General features: G+C 39.0%; 1 protein-coding gene across 8 annotated transcripts in view; it reads right to left on the minus strand.

Annotated features, from left to right (window-relative positions):
• The window catches only part of LOC101167247 (caskin-2), a 76,939-nt gene extending 50,777 nt beyond the window's left edge, over positions 1–26,162 (minus strand). For 5 of the 8 annotated variants that reach the window (XM_023949355.1, XM_023949358.1, XM_023949357.1 and 2 more), the window contains exons 1-2: positions 26,075–26,162; positions 22,944–25,090 (exon numbers count right to left, since the gene is read on the minus strand). In XM_023949355.1, the coding sequence (XP_023805123.1) occupies positions 22,944–23,037 (94 nt within the window). In that variant the 5' untranslated portion in view covers positions 23,038–25,090; positions 26,075–26,162. The remainder of the gene's footprint in view (positions 1–22,943; positions 25,091–26,074) is intronic. The other 3 variants (XM_023949354.1, XM_020711987.2, XM_020711986.2) reach the window with 3 other exon arrangements.
• Positions 26,163–26,383: the final 221 nt, after the last annotated feature.

Below are 26,383 nucleotides of genomic sequence, written 5' to 3' on the forward strand. Positions count from 1 at the left end.
CATCTGTTTTGGTCCTGTGTAAAATTAAGTTGCTTTTGGCAGTTCCTTCTGTAATTGCTTCAGTATTTGGTGTAATCCCACAGGATCTTAATCTCAACCACAAAGCACAAAATATAATTATCTTTGGGACCTTGATTGCTAGGAGACTTCTTCTTCTCAAATGGAGTGATCAATTTCCTCCAACTTTTAAGATGTAGATTAATGACCTCCTACATTATTGGTTTTGGAGAAAATTAGTTTTTCTGCAAGAGGTTGCACACAAGATTTTTATACCGTTTGGCATCCCTTCTAAAGTTATATGAAGAATTTAGATGTCACCGCTGTTAGAATATTTGACTATTGACTCTGAATTAAATTTGCAAGTAAAAGGTTTATTTTCTTTTGAAAATTGATATTTTACAAAATATTTGCAGTTTGAAAGAGTGGTACAGTTATGGGAGATGAAAGGGAGGGTGTGTGGAGGTATGTTATCCTTTTTGTACACTGTGTCAAACTTGTATCTTTGTACCTTCTGTTTAAATGTGAGATAGCATCATTCCAGCAGAGAAAGGTCTTACGCTAATATGCAAAAACTTCATTAATGAAGAAGTGATTATGCAATCAACATCAAGTCAGTCATGCAAAGAAATCAGGTTTGCGCAGTTGTGGAACACTTTACATTGGTAATGTGTTGCATATCAGTGCAAAAAGACGTTTTCTCCGTGTCCGAAGTATCTGATTTACTCTGATCCCGTAAACAGCCGAAGAGTTACAGTAAGTCGAAGAGCGTGTGTTATTTAGGTGTCGGCGGCGACATCTCTGTGTTAAAGGGTTAAAAGCAAACCCAACATTTACGGGCAGAATGGTTTTTTTTCATAGCAGAACTGTTATGTCTGACACCCACTTAAGACCATAACAGCAACACTTGAATCCCAGAAACGTCAACGATCATCCCAATAAACACTGAAGCAGAGCAGATGTGGAGCATAAACTGAGTGTAGTTTCCCTGGAGGTCTCTGAAGACTGAAAAAAACAGTGAAGCACAACTTAACCTAATTTATTGATATGAAAATTCCACTAAATTTAATGCAAACATTAGAAAGGAGCAAAATGTATTTTTATAGTAGTCCATTAAATATTTGTCTTTTTTTTACAAAACTATTTCTGTTCTAAATAACTTTTTAAATTAGTTTTTAAAGTAGGATTAAATACATTCATGAATAAAATGATTGTATTATTAATAAAACTAAGACAATTGTCTTATAATATTAATAATAATTATAATATCAATACTACCTAAATGCTGCATCTATTAATACAGCAAATAGTCTAAATCAGGGGTGTCAAACTTGCAGCCAGCGTTAGTCCGGCCCACACATAAAGAGTGAAAATTATATGGATGTTTTATTTAAAAAAGCATGCTTGTAGTCCATTCCTGTGGCGAGTAATGATTTTTTTTTAAGAAATAACCGAAATGTGCAATTCGGCCACTAGGGGGAGCAAAGGAAAAGCAAAACAGGTGAAACAGCAAATCTCTGCATGAGCCAAAAGCGAAACCTAACAGCTGTGTCTGAGTTAGATGTAGTTTGATTCCTCGTGAGTCTCCCCACTGTTGCTATGAGAATGATCAGTGGTGACACAATAATGACCAAAATGTTGTCAAAAAGAAAAAAAGGTTGAAGTGGAAAGCCAAACTTTCCAGGAAAAATGGACAGAGTTTAATTTGTTCACAGAGCTGAATGCAAAACCTGCATGCTTTGTCTCTTATCAACAGGTGACAGTGCTGAAAGAATATAACATTCAGCACCAGAGTCAACATAAAGAAAAGTTTCACCACTTGTAGTTAAGAAAAGAAAAGATTTATCAACAATTAGCTGAACTGAAAAAAACAACCGTCTGCATTTACTGCAGCCGTGACGTCAGGGATGGAGCAGTGATAGCTGCGTTATGCAAACAAGTTGGTGCAAACATCCAAACAATTTTCAGATGGAGAACTTATGGAAAAATGCTGAAGGCTGCGGAAGTGTTGTGTCACATTAAGCAGTTGACCTTTGCTAGCATTAGTCTGTCAAAGATTACAATCAGATCTAAAATCTCTGAGGAGACTTGGATGCCAAATAAAGGAATCCAGTTTTTATTGCATTTTCGGTCACTATTGATAAAAGCACCAACATCACAGATATTTACAGCTATGCATATTTATTAGAGGTGTTGAAGAGACAGTCACAGCAGAGTTTCTTGAGTTGATGGACACAACAACAGCTGATGACATAATCAGCTCTCTAATTACTGAGCTGGACGATGTTGGAGTGAACTGGTCACTCATATCAGTCTTGTCACTGATGGCATCCTATCAAAGGTCAGGAAGAAGGCAGGTGTTCAAAAATTCAAAATTCAGGCAGCAACCAGGAAAAGACTCTTGGACATTTCATTGTGTTTTATACACTTGAAAGACTGTTAATGTGTAGCTGCACAGAATCTGAATCCTCATATTGATGGACGGGTGAAGCTTCAGGAGAGAAAGGGAGGTTAACTCCAAATTCTTCTGTTGACTGATTTTTCATTGATTTGCACATTTACATTTTAGGCAGGTGTTTCATTTTTTCCATAGCCCCTCTTGAGTTTATTATCGGAATTGCTCCAGTGTCGAATGTAAAATATTCAGCCCGTATAAAATTGAATTGACCTTTTTTTTTAAGTAAAATTAATTTTATTTAAGATCCATTGGCCTCTGTGAATGAATGTGTAATAATAAGTGATTAGGTACATGTTGGTTGAGGCATTTTTCCAATTGAGTAAAAAAACAAAAACAAAGCTGTTATTTTGCCTTTATGTTACTGGTCCGCCCCACTTGAGATCAGACGGGTTGAATGTGGCACCCAAACCTAAATGAGTTTGACCCCCCTGGTCTAAATAAATGAACTACTGCTTCAAATCCCACATTCTACTAGTATTTGAACAGTAACTTGCAGAAATTTCCATAAAGCAAACATCTACAGTATATAGGAGTCTACAACCAGATGCAGGGGCAACCTGACGAGCTACTTAAAGGCTTTTCTGCTGCTTTGACATGAACCACTTCCACTCTTGAATTTGCTGTGAGGCTGACCTGTAATCTAAAACATTTCCTTTGAGTTTTGCTGTAGGGAACACAAACCCACCTACACCCACTCTGGCTTCAAATTACCCAACGGTAAAAAAACCAATCTGTTAACAGACGAACCCCTTGACTGGGATGAGGAGAGGGTAAAGACCACACAAAGTAACAGACTGCAGCTGAGATCCTAAAATACAGGGAGGTGAGGATAGGGGCCGTTTAAAGCTGTCATCTGTTTCAGACAATAAAAGGTTTGCGCTTCATTAGACACTAAAACGCTCTTCTGTCCATCTGGACACACTACTAAGAGACAGAACGGCTTCCTTTAATTGAGCCACAAGTTTAGATGCATCCAGTTGGGCAAAAAGTATTTAGTCAGCCACCAATTGTGCAAGTTCTCCTACTTAAAAAGATTAGAGAGAGCTGTAATTTTCATCGTAAGTTTACCTCAGCTATGAGAGACAAAATAAGAAAAACAAATCCAGAAAATTACATTGTCTGATTTTTAAAGAATTCATTTTCATATTTTGGTGGAAAATAAGTATTTGGTCACCTACAAACTAGCATTTCAGTCAGACAACTCTTGCAGAAGAATATTTATTTCACAACATCTTTAGGTTTTCACAACATCTTTAGGTTGGCATTCACAATTTGATTCACAACTTCGTTTTGGCATAAGGCTCCGTTCAATTCCTTGAGACAATTATTTTTTCCATACACTTTCGGGTAACAAAACCCCCGTAACAGAGCCCACAGGTGGAAGCCGGGGAGGAGGGAGGGGCAAAGAATGAGCGCTGAAGGTAAGAGAGAATGAACAATTGTACACCTGACTTAAATAGGACGCTAAGCAGGTGAGTTAATTGACTGACCCGCCCTAGGGGAGTAACCTGTAATTCTGCAGAGTGTCTGCCCGAAATGCGACGAGTCGCTATATTTCTGGCTCTCATAGACCTGTAACTTCTTCTGTAATAGGATCTCCTGTATTTCCTGCGTTAACGGCACCTGTTTGAATTGGTTATCTATATAAAAGACACCTGTCCATAACCTCAAACAGTCACACTCAAAACTCCACTATTGCCAAGACCAAAGAGCTGTCTAAGGACACCAGAAACCAAATTGTTGATCTGCACCAGGCTGGGAAGACTGAATCTGCAATAGGTAAACAGCTTGGTGTGAAGAAATAAACTGTGGGAGCAAATATTAGGAAATGGAAGACATACAAGACCACTGATTATCTCCCTCCATGTGGGGCTACACACAAAATCTCACCCCGTGGGGTCAAAATGATCACAAGAATGGTGAGCAAAAATCCCAGAACCACACGGGGGACCTAGTGAATGACCTGCAGAGAGCTGGGACCAAAGTAACAAAGGCTACCATCAGTGACACACTATGCTGCCAGGGACTCAAACCCTGCAGTGCCAGAAGTGTCCCCCCTGGTAAAGCCAGTCCATGTGATGGCCAGTCTACAGTCTGCTAGAGAGCATTTGGATGATCCAGAAGAGGATTGGGAGAATGTCCTATGGTCAGATGAAACCGAAATAGAACCTTTTGGTAAGAAATCTACTCGTCGTGTTTGGAGGAGAAAGAATGCTGAGTTTTCAAAGAACACCATACCTACTGTAAAGCATGGGGTGGACACATCATGCTTTTGGGCTGTTTTTCAGCAAAGGGACCAGGATGACTGATCCATTTAAGGGAAGACTGAATGGGACCATGTATGGTCAGATTTTGAGTGAAAACCTCCATCCATCGACAAGGGCATTGAAGATGAAACATGGCTGGGTCTTTCAGCATGACAACGATCCCAAACACGTTGCCCAGGTAACGAAGGAGTGGCTTTGTAAGAAGCATTGCAAGGTCAGCCATATCAAGGTCAGCTAGCCAGTCTCCAGGTCTCAACCCCAAAGAAAATCTTAGGGGCAGTTGAAGGTCTGTGTTGCCCAAGGACAGCCCCAAAACATCACTGCTCTAGAGGTGATCTGCATGGAGGAACGGGCCAAAATACCAGCAACAGTTTGTGAAAACCTTGTGAAGACTTCCAGAAAAGGTTTGACTGCTGTCATTGCGAACAAAGTATTGAGTTGAACATTTGATATTGATCAAATTCTTATTTTTCCCCGTTATTTACAAATGAATTCTTTAAAAAATTAGACAATGTGATTTTCTGGATTTTTTTTCTCATTTTGTCTATTATTGTTGAGGTATTGTTGAGGTTGAGAAAAATTACAGGCCTCCCTCTAATCTTTTTAAGTAGGAGAACTTGCACAATTGATGACTGATTAAATTTTTTTTTTGCCCCACTCTATTTAACTAGCAATTTAACATTCATTCTGCAAAATATACATTAAAAATTCAACCCTTTAGTCTTCAGAAAAGATTCTTAAATTGTATTGTAAAGAGGTAACTATTTGTTTGAATAGTGGATTTAAATGGTTTCTGTAGGTTTTACTTGTGTTTTATATGTTTTTAGTTTAAGTGTCTTAGAAGGTTGTTTGGATTTCTCTCTGTCTTCCTCCCATAATCCCAGCAGCTTCCAGTTATTGCCTCAGCTGTTAAAAATGACCCCATGTTGGTATTACATCTGCGTTCAAGCTGAATGCAATTTGTGCCTCAGATTTGTGTCTGCCGTCTTTATTTTGATGTGAATCAAATTGTCCAAAAGCATGTTTATAAACCTGAAGCTCCAGACGTGCGTGGGAGGAGCTACAGCTGACCTTTATTTTATAGGCTGAAAGCGCTGTGCAGGACCTTTCACTGCGTCTGTACTTTGACTTAACGTTGAATTGCCTTGGAGGTTAACACAGCTTTAAAGTCTGCGTTTTCAGTGGTTTCCTGTCAGAAACCATTGTTTTCTGTTTAGTTGTGTCATGAATGACTGGAATCCTGCTTAAGTCTGTCAAGTTATGCATGTTTTCAATTTTAGATTATTGTTTTTGATTGAATTTGTTAAAAAAAAAAGGAAGTTTGGTTTAATCCGCTTTGGTACTCCTGTATTTAGGTGGTTCGTTGATTGGCACCATCCCAGACCTAAGATTTCATTAAACTACAGCAGCTTTCTGCAATGAAAGTCACACTTGTATTTATATACCTGAAAACTCATCCAGGAGCATTTATTGTTTGACTGAAAAGACAGGTTATTGCTTTCCCTCCTCTGGTAGAAGTCTGCATTTGGGAATGTGCTGCTGAATTCACCTTTTGTCTTTGGTAAACTGGTGCTGGTGCCTTTCTTTAGTTAGTTTTGATTATAGTTAACCATCAAGGATGTTAACAGAACAAAAAAAACTACTGAAAATGAAAGGAACTCATGTTTTTATTAAAATGACAAAAAAAAAATGTAATGTGATATATTTCAGCTTCATGAAATCAAATGTTAAGACATTTGCCAGTTATAAGATGGTTGTTTAAATTGCAAAAGCAAACTAATTGGTTTGCCATTTGGAATTAAAATCTTCCACAACCACTTGCTTCAACATCAGATTTTTTTTCTGTGTATTTCTGGTGTAATAATTGTTTTTTTGTGGGCTTAATTGGATATTTGAGCCTCAAAAAAATGGAAATGTGTTTATGAAGCAGGGTATTTTCGGATGTGGCCAAATGTGCTGCTGGGTAATGTATTTTAATGCACTTAAAGCAAAATAAGATGAGTTTTCCTGCTTTTCCAGCTCCAGGTTTTACAGGAAGACGATACATGAAAACACTAATCAAAATCAAAACACTTGATTTGTGTCTCAGTTTATCAAAATAAAAACCAACAGAACTGTTTCCTTGTTTCCTAAAGAAGGACGTGGCACACCCAAAGGCATACAGGCAACTTTCTAAGTGACACACTTTCCTTCATTAATTCACCATCGTGGAGCCTCTGCTGGAAGTGGGTCTCGGAAAAAAAATCCTCAACATCAAAATAGTTCCAGGCAGCATTATCTAAATATTTTCACCATTGTTGAAAATAAAGAGAGCAATCTCCCAGGGTGCAACTGGCAACTAGGTCAGACTCACTCAGTACAAGCTGACAATAAGCCAATGTGGAAATGAAAGACATGATGGGTTGTGCTGCATCGATGTTCACATGGGAACCAGCCAGGCTGCATCAGTTTACTTGCCTCCACCAAACACGGCGATTAGAGCGGCGTAAACACACCTGCAGGTTCTGGATTATGTAACATGTTCTCCAGTCTGCACCCCAAGGACCAAACACTTTGCATTCCATTCAAATCATCTGTTTACTCTGTGCAGCCCCTCCTCTCATCTGAGCATGCTCCTGCTTTAACTATGAGACCTGACGCTCTACCATTTCAAAACTACAAGTACCAAATACTAAATGGACAACACAGAGTGTATGTCGTTTTTACAAAACATTTTGGTGTCATCAGCTGTGCGTTCTATCCTGAAAATGTGTTTCCTGTTATCCTACTGGCAAAATAGCCGCTCTTCTACCATCGCATACAATCAGAAACTTCATCAGCAGCGGCTGTGACAAAGAAGGCGTGTCCAAGTAAAGGGTCATATTTGTACACACTGCAGGACATGGAAACGTTTAACGAAATATGCTGCTTATAAAAGCTAATTGCATGTTTAAAGTGGGGCTATCTGAAAACATGGACATATTCAAACATGACATTTTATTTCTGTTGTCATGAATTGTAGATTCATCTGAACGACCAAAATGAAGCGTTGAAGTTTTTTGATTTATTTTATTTATTGATTGATTTATGTCAAGCATTGTAATCAAAGCAATAAAGAATTTACACACAATTGTCAAACTTATTACAGAAATGATAAAATGCATAGATTAAAAAAACAGAAAATAAAAAAAAATTTCATTTAAGTCACATTTGCTTAATTAAACCAGTGATCATTAACTAAAGTCAAGTGGAGCTTGATTTATTGCTTGAAAAGGAGTGGGAAAAGCGTTCTTATATAATCCCACCCCTACTGAGTTCATTCATTTGATAGTTTTACAGTTTTTGTAATCCAGTTCTGATCAGATAGATTCTTTTCAAGTAACAAAATCCTGTGCTTAGTAATGATTGATTATTGATTTTTAGCTGGTGATTACTGTTTCATATCAGTGTAAAGCTGCTCTTCCCTGCTTTAGAATCTGCTGGAATCACATTAATTGCATAAATGGTTGTGTTACTGTAGAATGTCAAATGGCTGCCAAAATAAAATGAATCTCCTTAATAACAAAAAGAGGAACAGATTCACAAACCCACCGCCATAGTTGCAAAAAATGGAAGTTAAATAAATTTCATCATAAATATAACACTTGACTATGAATCTGATTTTTTGGGGGGGAATACCAGACTTTTTAAAATGGGAGTCAATGGTAAATCGCCCCCATCAGCAACCTGCCTCTAGTGGTCATTTGATTGGCGTGTAAGCTGGAGGATCAGAAAGAATATACAAATGTGTTTATAATTCATAGCTTTTATAATTTTAGCTCTTTACACCAGCTAAAAAGCTACACTTACAGAATGTGAAACATCTCTGCAAAAACGGACTTAACCAGATGTTTACAAAGCAGTTTTACACACTCAGATGATAGTATTGCTGTGCAACAGTTTGGTTTTAGTTATTTTTACCATCAGTATTTATAGGCATGATATTAAATATGAAGAAACATTGGAATGACGGTAAAACCAGAAAAATAAAAGAACAATTTTACACAGTGGAAGAGGGACATGAATAAAACCGTACGCCCATCTTATGTCTTGTGATAAAAGAAAATAAAGAAACCATGGACCTTCCCCCCGAAGACACACACAGATTAAAACCAAATCTCCTAAATCCTTTCACAAACACTAAGATGAATTGTAGATTCAATAACATTTCCAAAATACAAGTAATCGTCTATGCTTTCTATGAAAATGTTTATGCAATGATGCTTAATGTGTTCTCTGAACGCTAGGAACATGTTGGCATAGCTCCCATATACTTCAAGGTGAAATTTACTAAATGAAACTTAAGAACACTATTGTTTTAGTGACAAATTGTGCCCTCAAATTTCATCCTAATTTCCTCTCCTTAGTATTAACTTGTTAATCTACCAAATAAGTAATCAGAGTTTGGATTAAAAAGCATGTAGATTTGAGTTTGGACTATTAGTGTGATAACTTCATCCTTCATGACTGATAAACAGATTGAAATGAATGGCTTTGTAAGCTGGACTTGAAAAGCGATAAGGACTGTGTTTCAGATGAGGGGATGAAGAGCGTTCCAGAGTCTGGCAGCAGGGCAGATGAAGCTGCCCACCCCCACCTCATTAATGGTGAAGAGACGAACCTTACACTGTAAAAACCAAGTACAACTCAACCCCTCCACTCTCGTCTTCCCAAATAGAAAGCAGCCAAAATCCCATAACCTTCTATTCAGAATTCTTAGTCATTTTATTTGTCAGAATGAGCATTCTTGCTTTGATGCCTCCTTGCTAATATCTTCTTTTTTATATTATTTTTTTAAAGATAATTTTTCTTTATCACAAGTTTTTTAAGTTATTAACTGACCAAGCACGTGGGTCTGACGTCTAACATCTGAGGCGTTAGATTGACAGATTTTGGGCAGCCAATGGCAGTGGGCTTCATCCACGCCGTCTGTGAAGGCCTTTACCTTCTTATTTTGAAATTCTTTGAAAAGCATTTTTAAGAAAAACAACAAAGATTTTCCCGTGCCTCTCTGACTCAGCGCGGATGAACAAGGAGTGAAAAACTCCAAAAATAAGAATAAAGGTTAACAAATGCAAAATTACCGTTAGTGTTCAAATGTTGGAATGTTTCGCCCTCAACGGCTCGTACAATTCTCCCAAGCCTGCGTTATTGACTGTATAAAGGGAAAGCTGAATACTGTCTGTGTTTCCATCACACAAATGCACAAAAACAATTCTAGAAATGTTGAAAATACTTAATTTAGCTGTTTCCATTCAATCATAACTATGCAAATATACCAAATCATGTGATAAGTCATTCAAAAACACGGCTGTGAACAATACTTTGATTTACAGCAAAAACATTCAAATTTCTGTCTACGTATATCTCATAAGCAGCTAGGGATGGAAGATATAATGACTAAAGGAGATTTTTAATATAGCAGGGAAATGATAGAGAGCTGTCAAATGATCACATCTGGACTCTTTGCCTGGGAGGAGGGAATAACATAAAGTGTTTGTCTATGGGGAAAGAAAAACGATCCATTTTTGATAGGATGGACCATTTGCCCATGACAAGAATTTCTGTTTTGTTGATGTTTAAGGAAATTTGAGGTGAACCAGTATTTGATTTTGAAAAAGTAAAAGAAGGCAAGATAAATGAATTGGCTTCTCTGGATAAGTAGAGATGGGTGTCATCTGCAAAGCAATAGAATATTATATTTTATTTAGGGAAAATATTGCAGAGGAGGTATGTAACAAAAAGCTAAGGCCCTAGGACAAAACTCTTGTGTACACCAGAAACATCCCGGGAGGGTTTGGATAGGAAGGCTTGAATAAACTGACTTTGGCCAAAAAGTTGATATTTAAACAGATTTAGGAATTTAGGGGGAGAGCATGAAAGGCCAGTGGAAGAAAGTTTATGGAGAAGAAAGAAATGTTGTTTTATATTTAAACATTTCAATCCAGTAGGATGAGGATAGTTAATAAACCAAAGTCATCTGTCATGAGGTGGACATTGATTTGTTTGTTTTTTATGATTGTAGTTTTAAGGCTGCGGTGGGGACAAAAACAAACTGTAAAGGTTCCCAGAAGCTATTGTCTGTTAGGTAGGACTAGAGAAGTTAGAGGGTTTTTTTAAAAACATTTTTGCAATAAACGTTACAGTAAAATGAGGGGGAGATTAATTATAGGGGGAGAGAATAATTATTGTTTGAATTTGGGATATTTCTAACACATTTGGGAAACATCTTTTTAAATCAAATAAAAAGGGTTGGCTTTCAACTTTTGTTGAATATCTGTAGTCTTTAAAGATAAAAGATAAGAAGTTTTATGTTTTTGCTCAATTTTGAATAGGTTCTTGTTTGGAAAAATACTCAAAAATGTGGAAGTTAGAAGATAGGGCAATATGTTGACCCCAAATCTAGAAAAGCCAACGGTAGACTGCCCTCAGACTGCAGCGTGTAATGCAATGAAAAGAATTTACAACTAATTTTGTGTGCAACAGTCATTTAAAGAAGCTTTAAATGACAAAATTTAAAGCTTCAAATGTCAAATTCTGCAAATATTCCCAGACAGAGGAGAACAACGGAGCACTAACGCTTTTGCCCTCCATTAAACCAATGTGCAGCCCTGCCCACCAACAGTTTTAGATTTAATAGAGATTTGAGGACAAAAAAACAGAAGCAAAGCTGCTTCCTGTCTCGGGTTGGCCCAGCAGCACCTGGCTGCCTGTGCTTCAACTACCAACTCTAGTCTGATCATTGTCACAATGGCAGAGCCTTCAGGCCATTTTCCACTGATGCTGATAAAGTCTAATAGCCAAATTGATTGAAACATCAGCTGCTTTGGACACTGACCTCTTTCAGCTAATGAACTGCTGTGTGGTGATTTAACCAACGCCACAAAGAAAGACATCTAAACCTTCCTCCATGAGTTAAGCAATGATGTCACTTCATACTAAGCTGTTATCACATATTAAACTAAGGTTGTAGCCGAAAACTTTCACTCCTTAGTGCACCATTTAGTAGTGCTGCCGTAATCTACAATTCCAAAATCGAGTGCCCTCGAAATTTCCCACAAGTCTCAGTGAAAAACCAGCGTGCATCAATGCTCAGTGGATTGGTGAATATAGACCACAAAGCATTGTAAATAGTCTTAGTCAAATGTGCATCTTCATTAGGTTTTTAATTCTTAAAATCACAGATTGGTTCCAATTCATAATTTGTCATACATTTATAAGCACACTGGTATCGAAAAGGAATTGGTTTTGACAGATAGTATTGTTTAAAAAGCAGATAAAATAAACATAGCATTAGATAACTCTTTTCCAGACATCAGAGAACGTTTTAAATGAAATAAAAAGCGTTTGGCTGTTTAGAACAAGCTAATGCCAATTATGAAATACTGAAATGTCTCACCTCATTACAGAACTGCAGTGATTTCTGTTTTTTTCACTTGACACCTCATCCTAAGCCTTTCAGAACCACTGTAGTGTTTACACACCAAAGTCAAGACCTCATATTCAAAACAGCAAAGAGATGAAATGTAAATAAATGCATAAAAACAGAAATTACACAACAGCAGCTTCCCCTGCTGATTCTAATTATTGCTAAATTCCTCATTTAGGTTTCAGAGCAAACTTGTTTACTTTTCTTCGGTTTAATCATGTGCAGAGATCCAAAAACAAGAGGACGTGTGCTGGGCATGCAGGGGCAGGACGAACCGCAATCATGCATCCAACTGACTTCTGCTGCTTCAAAAACAAAAAGAAGAGAGCTGCCAAAAGAACTTTAATGAAGATGAGTTTGCCACCCAACTATGTGCAGCCTAAAGCCAGAAATAAAAGGTTGGTCATGCTGGATTAAACTGTGCAGTCAGTCGCAAAAAAACAAACACACACAGTCAGTAATTCCTTTGGTAAATTCCTTAGCAATCTTAGACAGGCTAACCCATCTGTCATGGGAGGAGAAGGTTCAGGATTAGTGTCTGTGTGTGCATGTGTGTGTGTTCGTGTACATGTGTGGCACAGAGCAGGTGAACACCAAAGCCGTTCAGAGTCGACCAGTCTTCCACCCAGCTGTCTCATAAATGAAGTGGAAGACTGATTAGCCCAGATAGTCCTTCAGCTAATAGGCCAAATACAACACTCTGCAACAACATACAAACAGTTCTACGGGTGATTAAACTGAAATGATGCCTTATGTTTCATAGAGATACCACACATAGAGATAGCAGACTTCTACTCTTGAAATTAGACCAGATGGGCTGTCCTTTGTTAGTGTGAGGATGGGGGTGGGGGGTTCTGGAAAAGAGCAGAGCAGGAAGCTGTGTGCGGTTAGCCTAGTGCCACTAATTTAATGCGGCATTAAGCAGCTAGCTTGGCTCTATGCAAAGTTCAATTCGGCATCTAATCCTGAAAGTATAAACAAACAAATTGTAAGAATGTGTAGCTATTTCCAGTTTAGCATTCTACTCCACATATGTGCAATGCCTTAAGCAATAATTACGGTTTACCAAGAAACTGCACTCATGATAAAAAACCCAGTGTGCTGCTTTACTTTATTCCAGATATTACAGATATGTGATAAACTTTATAATTTATGCAGCAGTAACAATACAAAACAATGGATAACAATGGATGGATGAATGGCTCCATGGATGGATGGATGGATGGATGGATGGATGGATGGATGGATGGATGGATGGATGGATGGATGGACGCATAGATGGATGGATGGATGGATGGATGGATGGATGGATGGATGGATGGAAAACGGTAGTTATCTAAGAATTTAATGAACATGAGTTAATTTCTCCCCCCAAAAAGCCTCTATTACCCATCATAAATACATATTTATGTGATTGATATTTTACCTGTTCACATATGTAAAAAAACTTAGATAAACAAAATCTGGGTTGAACAGTGTGGCCATGGGTAGTGTAGTGTTTCTAAGCAACTACATTATGCTTTTGACACTGAAAGGGGTTTAACGTAGTAAAAAAGTAAACCTCCAACAGGATGGACGGTGTCCTTTGTGACTGGTTCTAAAACATTTGGAGTTGAAACACTGAGAATGCTCAGTGCATCCACAAAAAACGTTTCATCCTGCAATACATGCACTGCAGCCCCCTCTCCCTTTTAGCGACAGACAGCAGCAAATAGACAGGAATTTAAGAAAAAAAAGTGACCCAGTAAAACTGCTGTTCAAATACAATAGGGGAAAGAATCAGAGCCATGCTGTTGGAAGTATGGATCTAGTCAATTGCAGAAAGACTTTTATGTATAGTTAGTTGTACATTATACCCTATTGTCTATCTATTGTCTTCACACATTGGCAAACCTTTCACCATCAAGATTTAAACTATAACCAGATAGAGATCCAATTTAAATAGCCACTGGAATAAGACTTCCAAAAAAATTGCACATGTCCACCATTGTCTGGTCTAAAGAGGTGATACTATCTAACCAGAAGACAGTGAGGATAATCCATGCTCTGCTTGTAATCAGATACTTTTTTAAAATTTAGATTAAATGTAAAAGTCCCAAAAACTAAGGTGGAATGTTTTACATGCTGCATCTTCGACAAAGGTCTGAACTGATGATCAAACTAAAAAGATTGTGTCATTACAACAAGTATTAACAAACATATTCCACACTTCTGTTCTTTAATATCTAGATTTTTCCAACAGGTTTAGCCCAAACTGTCATAGTCAGTGTCTTTAGGCAAAAAGACAAAAGTTTTTTCAACGCTGCTAATAATTAATGTATGGACTGAAGCCCTGACACAGTCAAATGTGACTGTGAGACCCAGTTTTCATTCAGAGGAGAGGGTGGAGCTGCATGCTCAAAAAAATCCAGCATTTTTTCAAACAGAGAAGCCAAAATGTCACTTTGAAGAAGCTGTAGTGTGATCAGTGACCACAAGTGATTGTGTGAGACCACTGTGGACATCTGTGTGTCCGACCCACGCGATGCATGCACCAGCTGAGCAAAAGGCATCTGTAGGTCCACTCATTTGGAGTGAGCAGCGCACCTTATGTCAGCAGAGACCGGATAGAGGCTGATTAAAGAAGAAACCGCCCATCTCAGCTTCTTGTCCATCAAAGTCAGACTCAGAGCTGCAGAAAATCCCGTTGGGACGCTGCATGTCTGTTTTTGCACCTCCCAGCAAGCTTTGTTGTTAGATGTTCACATTCAGCTTCACCAGAACTGAAAATGGCAAATGTGGTATTAAAAAAATGTATACCCAGTTATTTAAAATATAGGACTATATGCTATGGATTAACATTAAGCTATAGCAAAAAATGCAAAGCTAATGGATCAGAACCAGGAAGGTGCTGATTCACTAACCATCCAAAAAAGGCACCAGACTGAAATTAGTCAAATGGGGAAAAGTCTCCTATTGGATAATAACTGCAGAGATGACTATGATGCAACTGGAAACATAGTTTTTAACCTGAACGGATGCAGGTTACAGCAGCACAGTCCTTGAACAAACATGTCAGAAATAAATCAGATCAAAGAACGTTGTTTGCAACAACAGAAAAAAGCAAATGACTCCAGTAGTGGATTTTTTCTAATATAAAAGCTCAAAAAAATGAAATGGTTTTTCAAACATGCCATTCCATTCTCTTCGCTCCAAAAGTCCAAAAGATAGATAGTCTGAAGGTAGTCTAAGATCCTTTCATTCAAATCAAAATACAAATTCATTTCCAATGTAAATGTTTGCAAACATTATTCAGAGTCATTGGGTTGCGTAACTCATTTTTGTTGGGGAGTTCAAATTTAAAATTCTGAAATCCAGTGCCAAAAGTTTCTGCCAGAAACCAGTCTCCATTGATGCTCACTAGACTGGTGAATATAGACCACAATGCATTGCGTTTGAAAAAATTGTCATTTGAAAATGTATATGTAAACAGCTGCAACCTCCTGCTTTTTCTGCCTCGATTATTACAAAAAATGCAGGTAAGATCTTGGAGGGACTGTAGATCAATACAGACTGTGGAGTCTCCTTTTTTTCCATTTTTGGATGCTGTTGTGCCGCAGGATTTTAGTCAAGGAAAAAGTGTGCATTGGCTGAAAAAAGGTTGAAAAACACTGCTTTTGAGGTTTAATCATTTCTCTAGCTGCGTTTACACGGGTAATCAGTATGAACGCCTGATCAAAATAAAAATGCGTCATGTAAATACGCCGTTCAGAATACTCTGCCCCCATCAGACTCTTTTGGATCAAAGTATCCTTCCGATCCAGATAGGTGGGTTAGGCCAATAGTTGATTTGATTGTTGTGCATGTAAACGATTCATTCCGATTGTGGGTCACACTGGTCTGGCTTTTAAGTCATGCAGATGGTGTGGCCCTCCAGAGGAGGCTCTGAGGCGCAAACAGGATTGGCCGACTGAGTCTCTGAGCAGAGGAGCCGGACTCGTAGCTTTGTGTTTGCGGGCAGGGGAAGGTCATTTGTTACGGTGAGGCTTCAGACTGCAGTCTGTACGGCTGCTCTGCGTGAGCGAGCTGCCGGACTCAAGAGAACAGTGTCTTCCGGGAGAACGGTGTCTCCAAGTAGCGGCTTTGGCACGGTCTATGCACTGGCGGAGGCGGCTTTAGAATGCAGAAATGCTGATCCGCACAGTCCTAAAAAACCAAGTAAACAATCACGCAAATTTGTGTTACTAATCGTGTCCAGACAAAATAAAGGCTGTTATTCAGTCACGGATTTTAAGTGCATCCAAGGCAAAATGTTGTTGTTTGCACTTACTCATCCAGGAAAGCATTTTCTTTACAAAGGAAAATATTTACAACAAAGTAAAGCCTCCAAATGCAGATTTCTGTAGTTAAAAGTTCCTCTCCGATCATCTTTCATCTATGTTTAAAGCACACCTGGCGTATTTTCTATGTTACAAATAAGCTCCTTCTACAACTGTATTTTTAGTCTGTTCCTAATTCATAATGATTTGAATAAAGAAAGACTCAGGAATGCAGTTTGGAGCTGAATTTCTTTATTAATGTCATCCATCATGAGAAAACCATTCAAAAACGGCAAAAACATTTTCACGTCTTTAAGTAGAGTAGCATTTCTTGACTGTAAAGCTTTGGTGCGTAAAAAGGTTTTTATGTACAAGCAAAACTTGTTTTAGGATAGAAATTTAAAAAGTGAATTAATATTGATTTGAATAACATTAAGTCTAAACCCAATCGCTCAGTCCACTATCAGAGTGAACTGCAACCATTTGATTCTCTGGTCATGTTTCAACTCCAAAGTGTTGTTTTTTTACAGAAAACTGAAAAAACATCAATAAAACGGACTGAACTGTGATCACGAGGTTCAACAACGTTTCCTCAAAGATCACCAACATAAATTCCAACTACTCTGACTGGAACACACAATGAAAATCTAAATGAAAGACAATGGAGTCCAGCTTATGTTTGGGCTGGCTGGTTCTTTAACTCATCAAAGGAGGTCGGTGCAAAGCCATCGATCGATCGATCGGGCTTCACTGCTGAGCTTCAGTAAGCAGAAGGCGGCCAGACACAGCCGGTGATCTACAGAGCTAGACTGCGAGCTGCAGCATCAACATGACAAACGACCACATCACTCTGCACAGGTCATGATGCGACCGTACTATCACACCTTTACCAACCACTTTCACAGATTATTAAGAAATGTACAAACTTCAGGCTAAATCTAATGTGGACACAGGGGTGTTTTAGATGTATTCAGCCTGGACATATTTGATTTGCTGAAACTCATTGAAATGTGGTTGAATAAATGCAGGCTTATTAAAACAATTTATAACATGATACACAATGCTTCTCACTGTTTTTCTGACAATCTATATCTCATAAACACTTCTTAGCTGTCTTCTCGCCAGTACCCTCCCTACAGCATACCTCAACTGGACTAAAAAAGCGAGTTTTGAGTAAAGAGATCTTTAGAAAACCACATTTAAAAACCACCAAAGTTTTATTTAAAAAAAAAGCTTAGTCCGGAACAGGAAAGTCTACTTGACGGCAGTCTGAATACAGACCAAACCAGACTTAATTCAGACCAAATTAAGCTGAGTGGGACCAACCGATTTTCCAGTCTAGATACTACTTTAGTAAAACGTTCACCTGAAGCACACAAGACCATGAATGCATCTAATACTGTCAGGACCAATTCAAATGAAAGCCAACTGGAAAACCCAGCAGCTTTGACATCATTTTTGACTTCATCAGCCTGAGAATTTTTTTGATACACAGCTGAAGGTCATCTAATGTAAAACAGATAAAAAAAACTGAACATCTTATTCTTTTTGGCATTGATGTTGAAGGTAAAATTCTGAAATGTATAGTACTCTGATTAAATCTGAAGCAAATCAGGAAATACTAAAGGTTCCAATTCTTCATTTGACCACCGAAGGCTGGTTTCACAAAGGAGCAATAAAAAGATAGTCAGTCCAGTCTGCCAGAGGATAGACTTTAAAGTTCTGTTCCTGGTTTATGAAGCTGATTTAGCACCAAAATACATGATTGACCTCCTGACCCAGTATGTACCGGTCAGACCTCTCTGCTCGTCTGGATCCAGTCTTTTGTCAGTTCCTTGAGTTAAAACCAAACATGAAGAAGCTGCATTCGGCTTCTATACTTCATAGATCTGGAACAGACTTCCAGGTAGGGATGGGTACCGATCCCTGGAATTGAACGAACCCCAGGGCAATATTCTTCAAGACCGCAGTATCGTTACGATCTCACCTCAACGGTTCTGCTATCGCTACTGCCGGAGAAGTCGCTTTTTTTGTGTGTGTCCCACAAGATATAAACTTTATCTGCCATATGTAACTGTACAAGTCAGTCAATTTTCCTTTAATTAATAATTATAGTAATTTTGCTATTCTCGCTGAAGACGAGAGGGTCTGTCTGACTATTTGTGTGCATGGGGGGCGGGGCTGTTGTTCAGACAGTACGCGGCGCGCGCGCACACAAGACAAGACAAGGAAGCGCACACAGGAACGATACCAAAGTTATACGATGGTGGAAAGAGCTAAACGGTCCAAAATGCTGCTGCTCTGTGTTTTTGTAAAATAACTATCATGTTCAACACCATCAGCATCAGGTGATCTCGTAGGGACACGTGAGCCAAAAAATCCCCCTAGACTAAAACCACCAATTTCCACATAAAATGAATTAAATTTACGTCAGGGCGCCCCCACTATCCTGTCACCTTGCTGCTATGATGACCATGTGATGCGGGAGAGAGGCGGGGGCGGGGCTTAGACTCACCGCTTTTGATTCCAGACCCGGAACAAACTAACAGCTGCTTCCTCATAAAAACTAGTTGTCATCCATAAAATCAATATAATTTATTGGGTTTACTGGATTTAAAGAAAAACAAATAAAGAGAAAGGAGTCTGCATCAAAGTGAATTTGTTTTCATCAACTCATTCATCTGAACTCTGGGTGTTTGACAGATGGAAAAGTAAGGTTGTGGAAAATGGAAAAAAGATCAAAGGAAACATCACTCTCATAAAGAATACAAATAATTAAATTAATATCCTGACAGCATTTTGAATTAATACAAGTATTGCCAAATGAACTATCACGATGTATCTGCAAAAACATTTTTTCTGACACCCCTAGTGTTGCGGCTCCCTGTGCTTTCATCTCAGTGGGAAACTGATCCAAATAGCTCTTTGAGAGGTTCAGGTTGCCGACCCCTGGTCTAGCACATCCACGTGCATTCCAGGTTTGTATTGGAACATTATCATGTATAAAGTCAAATGTTTTGTTAAAAAAGCAATGCTGTTGCATAATGAGGACATAAGACACTTTATGCTCTTAATTTGTTATTTATTTATTTGTTTATTTTTCGTCCTCAAAAAGTATCGATAAGAGTATCGTTAAAATACCGGATTGATAAGCAGTATCATTAAGAGTAGTAGTACTGTTAAAACCTTAACGATACCCATCCCTACTTCCAGGATGCCTTAGATCAGCAGAAGATCAGTTTACTTAAAGACCCACCTGTTCTCAGCTACACTTGATTCATTTTTATTCAAAGGTTTACATCCACACTCTTACTTTAAATTTAATTTAGATGAATTAGATTTGAACTTTTATAGATTTTTATTTTATTTTAATGATCACTCCTTTAATTTCTTTTGAAAGTTTCTTTTAATTCATTCATCCTCTAAATCCTATTTGTCCCTTTTGGAGTCACGGGGCTGCTGGAGCCTATCCCAACCACTCGTGGACGAAGGCTGGGCACACCCTGGACAGGTCGCCAGTCTGACACAGATGTTTCTCTTGATATTTTATGTAAATCTCTTTGAATTGTCTTTGTACACAATGTGCCCTGCCTTGCCTTATGAGTCTATAGTGAGGATTAACCTTCAAACTCTAACCTTTTAAGCTCTAAGAGCTTGAGTAATGTGCCTAAAGGAGAATGTGTTTTATGGAGCAAGGTTTATTCTATAGTTCTCAGAACCTACACGTCAATAACATGCATGTTTGACGCTCTTACTGTATGCAAGTTATTGTTTACTTTGGTACTGTCTTTTGTAGGTTGTTACCCTAAGATTTAAATGAGTTTAGGCCAGTCCTGCTAACTTTCTTCCACAAAAACCATTTCAAAACATTTATGAATAAAACCCCCAGGATTATCACAGTAATCCCTAGCCCCCAGTTCTTTTGATCAAGAACTAATATTTCTTTTTTCTTTTGAACCCTTAAATCTAGGTCCACAACAACAGAAGGAAATTTTTACTCGTCCGTCCTTTAAAGTTTACCACCAAACTTTTCCCTGAGTTGCTTTCGTTTTAAGGTGGTTTTTGAAAATTCACACCCCCTCCATCACTTCTGAATTTGATGCAAACCAAAAGGGAACCATTTACTGCAGTTCCTCCAAAAACCTTTGGAGGCAGAAATTTCCATTTAACTCACAAGTTAACCCTTAAACGCTGGGCCTTTAGCACCAGTGTTGACATTCTTTCAACTACTATAAGTGAATGCATCAGAGTTAGGGCTATATATGTATTTATATACTTATATAGTATATATATAGTTATATAGCACTTTTCTACCTTCCTTGAAGGTCCAAGGCGCTTTACAGTCGCAGTCCCATTCACCCATCCACACACACATTCACGGCGGCTCAACTAGGGTTGGGCGATGTCCCTTAAATTGGAGGTGACGTTGTTTGCACATTGTTTGCGATTTGCATCGGCACAACCACCAAACACTCGCGCCAACCTTCCAGACCGGAAAGGTGGGGTTCAGTGTCTTGACACATGGGCGGGCAAGGTGGGAATTGAACCCGCAATATTACGATTGGAGATGGACTGCCCTACCACTGCACTCCACGGCCGCCCCCTGTCACTTGCCACGGTTCGGCACGCAAATGTACTGTGGATCACCCCACCCACCCCCTGCAGTATATGCATTATTTAAAACAATTGTCTGTTCACATGTCAAATTCACGTACAACGTCTTGGTCATAACATGTGTCAAAGTTGCTGTATGAGACGTGTCCAACAAACCTGACAGTCCCGCCGCATGTGGGAGGAGCTACTGTCAAAACTTTTTCTTGATATTATGGAAGACACGAATGTTCAGAGATCCTTATTTTAAGAATTCAACAGCAGCAGGAGAAAGCTGCTGCTTTGTTTGTCTCCAGTGGGAGGGGCTTAATAGAAGAGGTGACAGTAAAAGAATTTAAAGTTGTAGATTCTGACATCCCCTTTTCTCTTACTTTTTTCTTTAAATACACTTTGTTTTTTCCAAAGATGCAATACACAGTCATGCACTTTGTACATACAGGTGTCTTGGATGGATGGATGGATGGATGGATGGATGGATGGATGGATGGATGGATGGATGGATGGATGGATGGATGGATGGATGGACGGATAAAAATAGGTGGATGGATGGATGGATGGATGGATGGATGGATGGATGGATGGATGGATGGATGGATGGATGGATGGATGGATGGATGGATGGATGGATGGATGGATTCAATTCAATTTTATTTATATAGCCAAAATTCCCAACAACAGTCATCTCAATGGATGGATGGACGGACGGACGGACAGACAGACAGACAGATAGATTCTCTATTTATTTTTTTTTTATGTTTTGAAGCTTTTTAAAGAATGAATTGTAGTTTTATCTTGTTAAAACAAAGATCCGAACAGTCAGTTTTCTGATCCCTTGCACCCCTAATCAGAATGTCAGAATGGAGCAGAGCAGGGAGTTGTTGTCCGCCCAGCGTATTTTCTATGTCACACATAAGATCTTTGTCTAACGTCATTTTTTCATCTGCTCCTGATTCATAACTATTTGAATCAAGAAATACACATAAATGTAATTTTGACCTTAGTTTTCTTTATTTATGTCCTCCGTCTTTAGAAAAATTCCACAATATCACAATTTTCCTCAGAGGGGGTCTTTAGGAATTCAAAAGGGGGCATCACAGATGATTTACCCAGTGTGTGTGCCTCTGAGCCATACACACAACACTCAATGTTTCTCTTTATAACCCTGACCTGAGAACAAACCAGGACTTCCTACACCGACCTCCAGCTCGGCTTTAGTCACAGAATGAACCAGCAGAATTTGTTTTTAATATCCTCTGCTCCTGCATAGTGTATAACAGGCTTCTTTTTTTTTTTTACGGCTGCAGCTTTGTTCCACCTTGATGAAAGCACACAGCAGATAACGGCACACAGTGAGGCAACGTCGAGGCCTCAACTTTCTCCAAGTCTGGATAAAAGCCTACTATCGTCTGCAACAATGGTTCTGTACAGAGAGCGCGCTCGTGGCCTGGCGTGGAATCTATGCAGATATGGAGCTCGGAAAGAATGTTCCCTAAAACCCACAGGGCGACACGCGAGGGCTGCACAGGGGGCTGCGCTCAGGAGATTAGCTGCTGTTGTGATGCAGTTCGAATCCACTTAGCTTATATCTAAGCAGGAGTTTGTGTGTGTGTGTGTGTGCGTGGGTGTGGGGGTGTGTGTGCGTGTGTGTGTGTGTGTGTGTGTAGTGGTTCTTCGAAGACTTCAAGTTCACATTGCTGTTCAGGATGTCAAACTCAAGAAAACAGCACAAATTTTCAGAAAAAACGGGAAAATATTCCAATTTCTTTCCAATAAAGGGTCTCCAAGCATAAAGATGAACACAGACATGAGGAGTCTGATGAAAACTGTCTAACAAAGAACTACAAAAGTGTCGGCTTTGTACTCACTGGTTTTGTTGCACTTGACTTTAGAGAGCAGCTTGTGAGCCAGTAGCAGATCTCCATTCTTCACTGCCACCAGCAGGTCCTGCTCCTTCCCCATCACTGCAGGACCACAGACCTACAGGAGGTGAGGCTCCTCGTTCCAGCCCCTTCAGAGTCTCAGAAAGCTTTTGGGACAAACGGGCTGCTGCTGAACCCCTGCCATGAGTGATGCTGTGAACGAGCCCCCGGCCCCGGCTGCGGCTACAGGAGCAGAGACAAAGACGTTCTCTGGTTGGTGGAGCTCAGGTCCATTCTCCTTGACAGCTAGGTCTGTTTGATGAAGGGAGCTCACTTTCTGGCAGGACTCACGGCGCGCTCTTAGTGTGATGCAAACCACACTCGTGTTAAGGAGAGCTGCAGTCCATCTTTCTGAAAGAAAGACATGCAAGATTCAGTTTGAGTCAATCTTCTGACTAAAAACACTCATAAGTTGCTTAGATTTTCTGTCAAACTTTTTCATTTTTAATAAGGAGAATATTTTAAGGCACTCAGAGTCCAATCCGATCATCGTTTGATCTTTTTTTCAAAGCATTCCCACCGGCCTTTTAATTATGATTACGCCGTTTTTAGCCAAAATCAAAATACCCGAGATATTTTCTAGGATATCGTTTGTGCAGAGCGGCAGGAGTTCATTTGAAATTCACCACTTAGTTGCGGCTCAGTCCGTTGGTAAAAAGCAGCCCCGCCCCCCTTTCCCTTCCCCTTTACTGAAAGCTCGGAGCAGGGAGCTTGTGGAACGCCCAGCATATTTTCTACGTCACAAATAGGCTATTTTTCAAACAACATGCTGTCATCTGCTGCTGATTCACAAGGATTTGAATGAAGATACACGTTTAAGGTTAATCTTTTAGTACAAGTCCTCCATCATCAGAAAAATGCCACGAGAAGATGTTAAAAACAGCAAAAACGCCGTTTTCAGTGAGTGGCTCTGTAAGTCCACGCTCATCAATGGTGCAACAGGTGGTCTGCACATAAGAGAAGAAACACGAGCATGAAGGAGTCTCCTTCCTGACTTCATCTCCAGGTTTCTGCGTGGTCTTAAGCTTGGCTTAAGGAGTTGAATTTAAAAAAATCTACTTTTTTTCAAACCAAAATTCAGTTCCAAAACGTATAATATCTACCACCTGATATTCCAACAAAGCTTTTTCCTGTATTTTTGAGGCAGAATCCCCTTTTCTAATAACTTGTTCAAAATGCAAATTCCATCTTTGTTAAACCAACTTAATCTGTTTATTTTGGTGATGGGAAGTGGAGGGGGCTTGCTCCGCGCCAGCCCAGAGAGAGTATGCAACCGCAATTTCTAATGAGCTGCTGCCGCTCTGCAGAAACTATGAACTAAGACTAAGACTAAGAAAAAAACACAGATATTTAATTTTGGCTCAAAACAACATAATCATAATTAAAAGTCCACTAGGAACTATTTTACAATAGATCAAACTACAATCGGAGTGGGGACTTTATTATGACTTCATTTATACCGGGTCCAGGCATTTAGCTGTTATAACAAACTGCTGAGCTCTTTACACTAAAGTTATACTTTTACCCATTTTTTTAGATAATATTTATTGCCCATTTTGGAGATCCAAAGCAAAATGAAGCCAAATGTTTTTTGTTCTTTGTTCCCTTCCACTTTTTGAATTCTTTTTTTGTATCTATTTCTATTTTTCTGTATTTTCCAATTCTGTGTCTTTCTAAGAATCAGCAGTTTGTAGCCACTGGAAAGACTGAGAACATTTTAAATAGTCTGACTTTAATGCAGACAGGCAGGTTTAAGCACCACTTTTACTGGTTTTTTTCTTCCTCTGAACTGTTTTTTTTTCCTGGTCAGGAAGTCTGCTCCCTCAGGAGCCTGGACCTAATCTGTTATTTTTCCCATTCTAGGAATGACGTTCCAGTTGGTTGATAAGGACTTTAGGGAAGCTTCCACTCAAGCAGGGGCTGCTGTTGGAGAAATCTTCACAAAGCCTTGTGTTTTTGTAGCAACTTCAGATTTGACATAAGTCCCAGCAGAAGATGAGTTCCTGTTCTCCTGTTGACTGTGACTCCTCCACCCCCAGGAGCAGCTCCTCCTCCCCACCTGTGGGGTTCTGATCGGGTCCTCAGGACCTGGACTGGTGGGGGGGGGGGGGGGGGGGGGTTGGGCAGCACATGCCAGTGAGCCTCTCTGCGCTGACAGATGATCTAAAACGAGCAGGGCGGGCAGCCTGCCAGCCAATAAACAAGGCCCGCGCGCCCCTGCAGCTCGTGCCACAATGTAAACCAGGACTCCACATTTGGTTGTGAGGCCCCCACCCCACGAGCCCCCCACCCCCATGGAGACGTCAGAAACAGAACTCCGCGGTTACACAACACTATCAACTTCACTTAAAGACTGAAAATACTTCAAATAAAGAGTCAACTCATTCAAAACCAACTTATCAATAAAATGATATCAATAAAAATAATCGAAATATTTAAAAAATAACTAAATAAAAAAGTGACACCAAAGCACCAAATAATACTTTTAGCAGCTATAAATTAGGACTGTACTTGTTTTAATTGTAAATGTTTTAATTTATTGCTTGATTAATTTGTTTCTTCATAATTTATTTTTTATTATTTATTATTATTTTATTCAGGCTTTCGCCAATAATTTTTCTTTTAAATATATTTGACTTTTTAAAAATCTGAAATATTAAGATGAACTATTTGTCAAAATAAGCTTCTAAACTTATTATGGGATAGTGTCTTGTCCAAAACTTTGTCCTACAGTGACCTGCGTGAAGAGATCTCTAAATAAAATTTGCTTTGATCTTTTTCGGGCACATCTATTTTAAAAACGCAGGACAGACTTATTAATAGTATCATTTATGGAAATTAAAGCGTTCAAGTTGCATTCATCTGTGAGGCTTTGTCATTTTTCGGTGGATTTTAAGTCGTTTTGAGTTCAACCTTCGGCTCTACAGATATTTGGATTCTTCTGTTCTGCGTAAAAAAAAACCCTGCGCTTAAACTCGTCACTTTCTACTGTTTGTAATCAAATTTTTATAAAATAAAAATTAAACAGAAATAAACCCGAAATCGTAATAAAACGGTTTTCGGGAAAACACACTCACCTGATGTAGAGGACGAGCGCGAGCGTTTATTCTAACTACAGAGGTACGAGCGCCGCACGAGACCAGAGATCCCGACAACCACAGAACGTTTGTAACTTCCGGTTTCAGTTTTACAAAATAAAACACCTCAATCTAACTAGAATTTACATTTCCGTCATTAATTCTACCTATAATGCACAAAACTAATCTTTTATCGAAGGAATACAGTTTGGTTTGGAACATCTGAATTAATAGATTATATTTCACCCTTTAAATATTCGTATTAATTTATTCAAAACAACAAAGAAGTCTGTTTTCTTCCAAAATTGT

Source organism: Oryzias latipes, chromosome 19 (genome assembly GCF_002234675.1).
Source record: "Oryzias latipes chromosome 19, ASM223467v1".
NCBI classification, from domain to species: domain Eukaryota; kingdom Metazoa; phylum Chordata; class Actinopteri; order Beloniformes; family Adrianichthyidae; genus Oryzias; species Oryzias latipes.